This window comes from Nicotiana tomentosiformis, chromosome 10 (genome assembly GCF_000390325.3).
Source record: "Nicotiana tomentosiformis chromosome 10, ASM39032v3, whole genome shotgun sequence".
NCBI classification, from domain to species: Eukaryota; Viridiplantae; Streptophyta; class Magnoliopsida; order Solanales; family Solanaceae; genus Nicotiana; species Nicotiana tomentosiformis.
Window position 1 is genome coordinate 5337234 of NC_090821.1, and position 1152 is coordinate 5338385.

The following is a 1152-nucleotide window of genomic DNA, read 5'->3' on the forward strand; positions in this document are numbered from 1 at the left end:
CGTCATCATGTCGGCTATCGGACGCATCAAATATACTAAATGGCTTCGACCTCTGTAGACCAATCCATCCTAGAGAAATCCCAATCAAATATACAAGTATCATGGCACCCATGTCCATAGAACAGAAGATTGCAGGTAGTTGAGAGAAGAGGTAGCCCGATTATTCAATGAAGGGCCCCTTCGAAAGTTTTTAAGTGACCGAGCTAAGAATCATTTAAAAACAGAGAGTTTAATAGACAAAACGAACAAGAATAGCCACAACACATTATCCACATGATCATCGGAGGGATCGATGTCCCCCAGGGGCCAGTGCTTAAACGCACTAAGATGTAGATTGTAAGAGAGAAGCGATCTCGAGCTCAGGATTACGTACCTAAAGGAACCTTGTCCTTTAATGACAAAGATGCAGAAGGGATCATGCAACCCCATAATCATGCACTTGTAATATATGTACTTATGGATAAAACTCAAGTTAAGCGTGTGTTAATTGATCCAGGTAGTTCAGCCAACATTATTCGATCGAGGGCCGTAGAGCAACTTGGTCTACAGGATCAGGCCGTGCCCGCTACCCTGGTACTAAATGGATTCAATATGGAATGTGAAACTACTAAGGGCGAGATATTTCTGCCAGTAAACGTGGCTAGGACCATCCAAGAAATAAAGTTCCACATAATCGAGGGCGACATGAGGTATAACGCCCTGTTCGAGAGGCCGTGGATCCACAACATGAGAGCAGTACCCTTGACCCTTCACCAGGTTCTAAAATTCCCAGCACCAGAAGAAATCAAAACAATCTACGGGGAGCAATCAACCGCAAAGGAAATGTTTGCCGTCGATGAAGTGATTCTGATATCATCACTCTCATCGATAAAGGGATCGAATTCAAAGGAAAAATGGGATAACAAATAGCAATCACAAGCGTCAGCTTCTACCCAACTAGAGACGCAGAAGACTGATGAACATGATGATTATGGGATCCCTCAATCCTTCGTGGTCCCCGATGATTCTGACGCTACCAAATCAACGATCGAAGAATTGGAGCAAATCACACTAATCGAACGTCTACCAGCACGAAAGGTATACCTGGGCACGGGGTTAAGTCCCGAGCTCAGGAAAAATCTCATTCGATTTATTATAACTAACATGGATTGT

At 43.7% G+C, this 1152-nt stretch overlaps 1 protein-coding gene across 1 annotated transcript; it reads left to right on the forward strand.

Annotated features, from left to right (window-relative positions):
• Positions 1-456: 456 nt before the first annotated feature.
• LOC138899687 (uncharacterized) lies at positions 457-909 on the forward strand. The gene has a single exon (XM_070186369.1). The coding sequence runs from the start codon at positions 457-459 to the stop codon at positions 907-909; it is 453 nt and encodes a 150-aa protein (XP_070042470.1).
• Positions 910-1152: the final 243 nt, after the last annotated feature.

Coding starts and splice junctions, on each gene's coding strand:
- LOC138899687 (XM_070186369.1), top strand. CDS start 457: ATGGATAAAACTCAAGTTAAGCGTGTGTTAATTGATCCAGGTAGTTCA.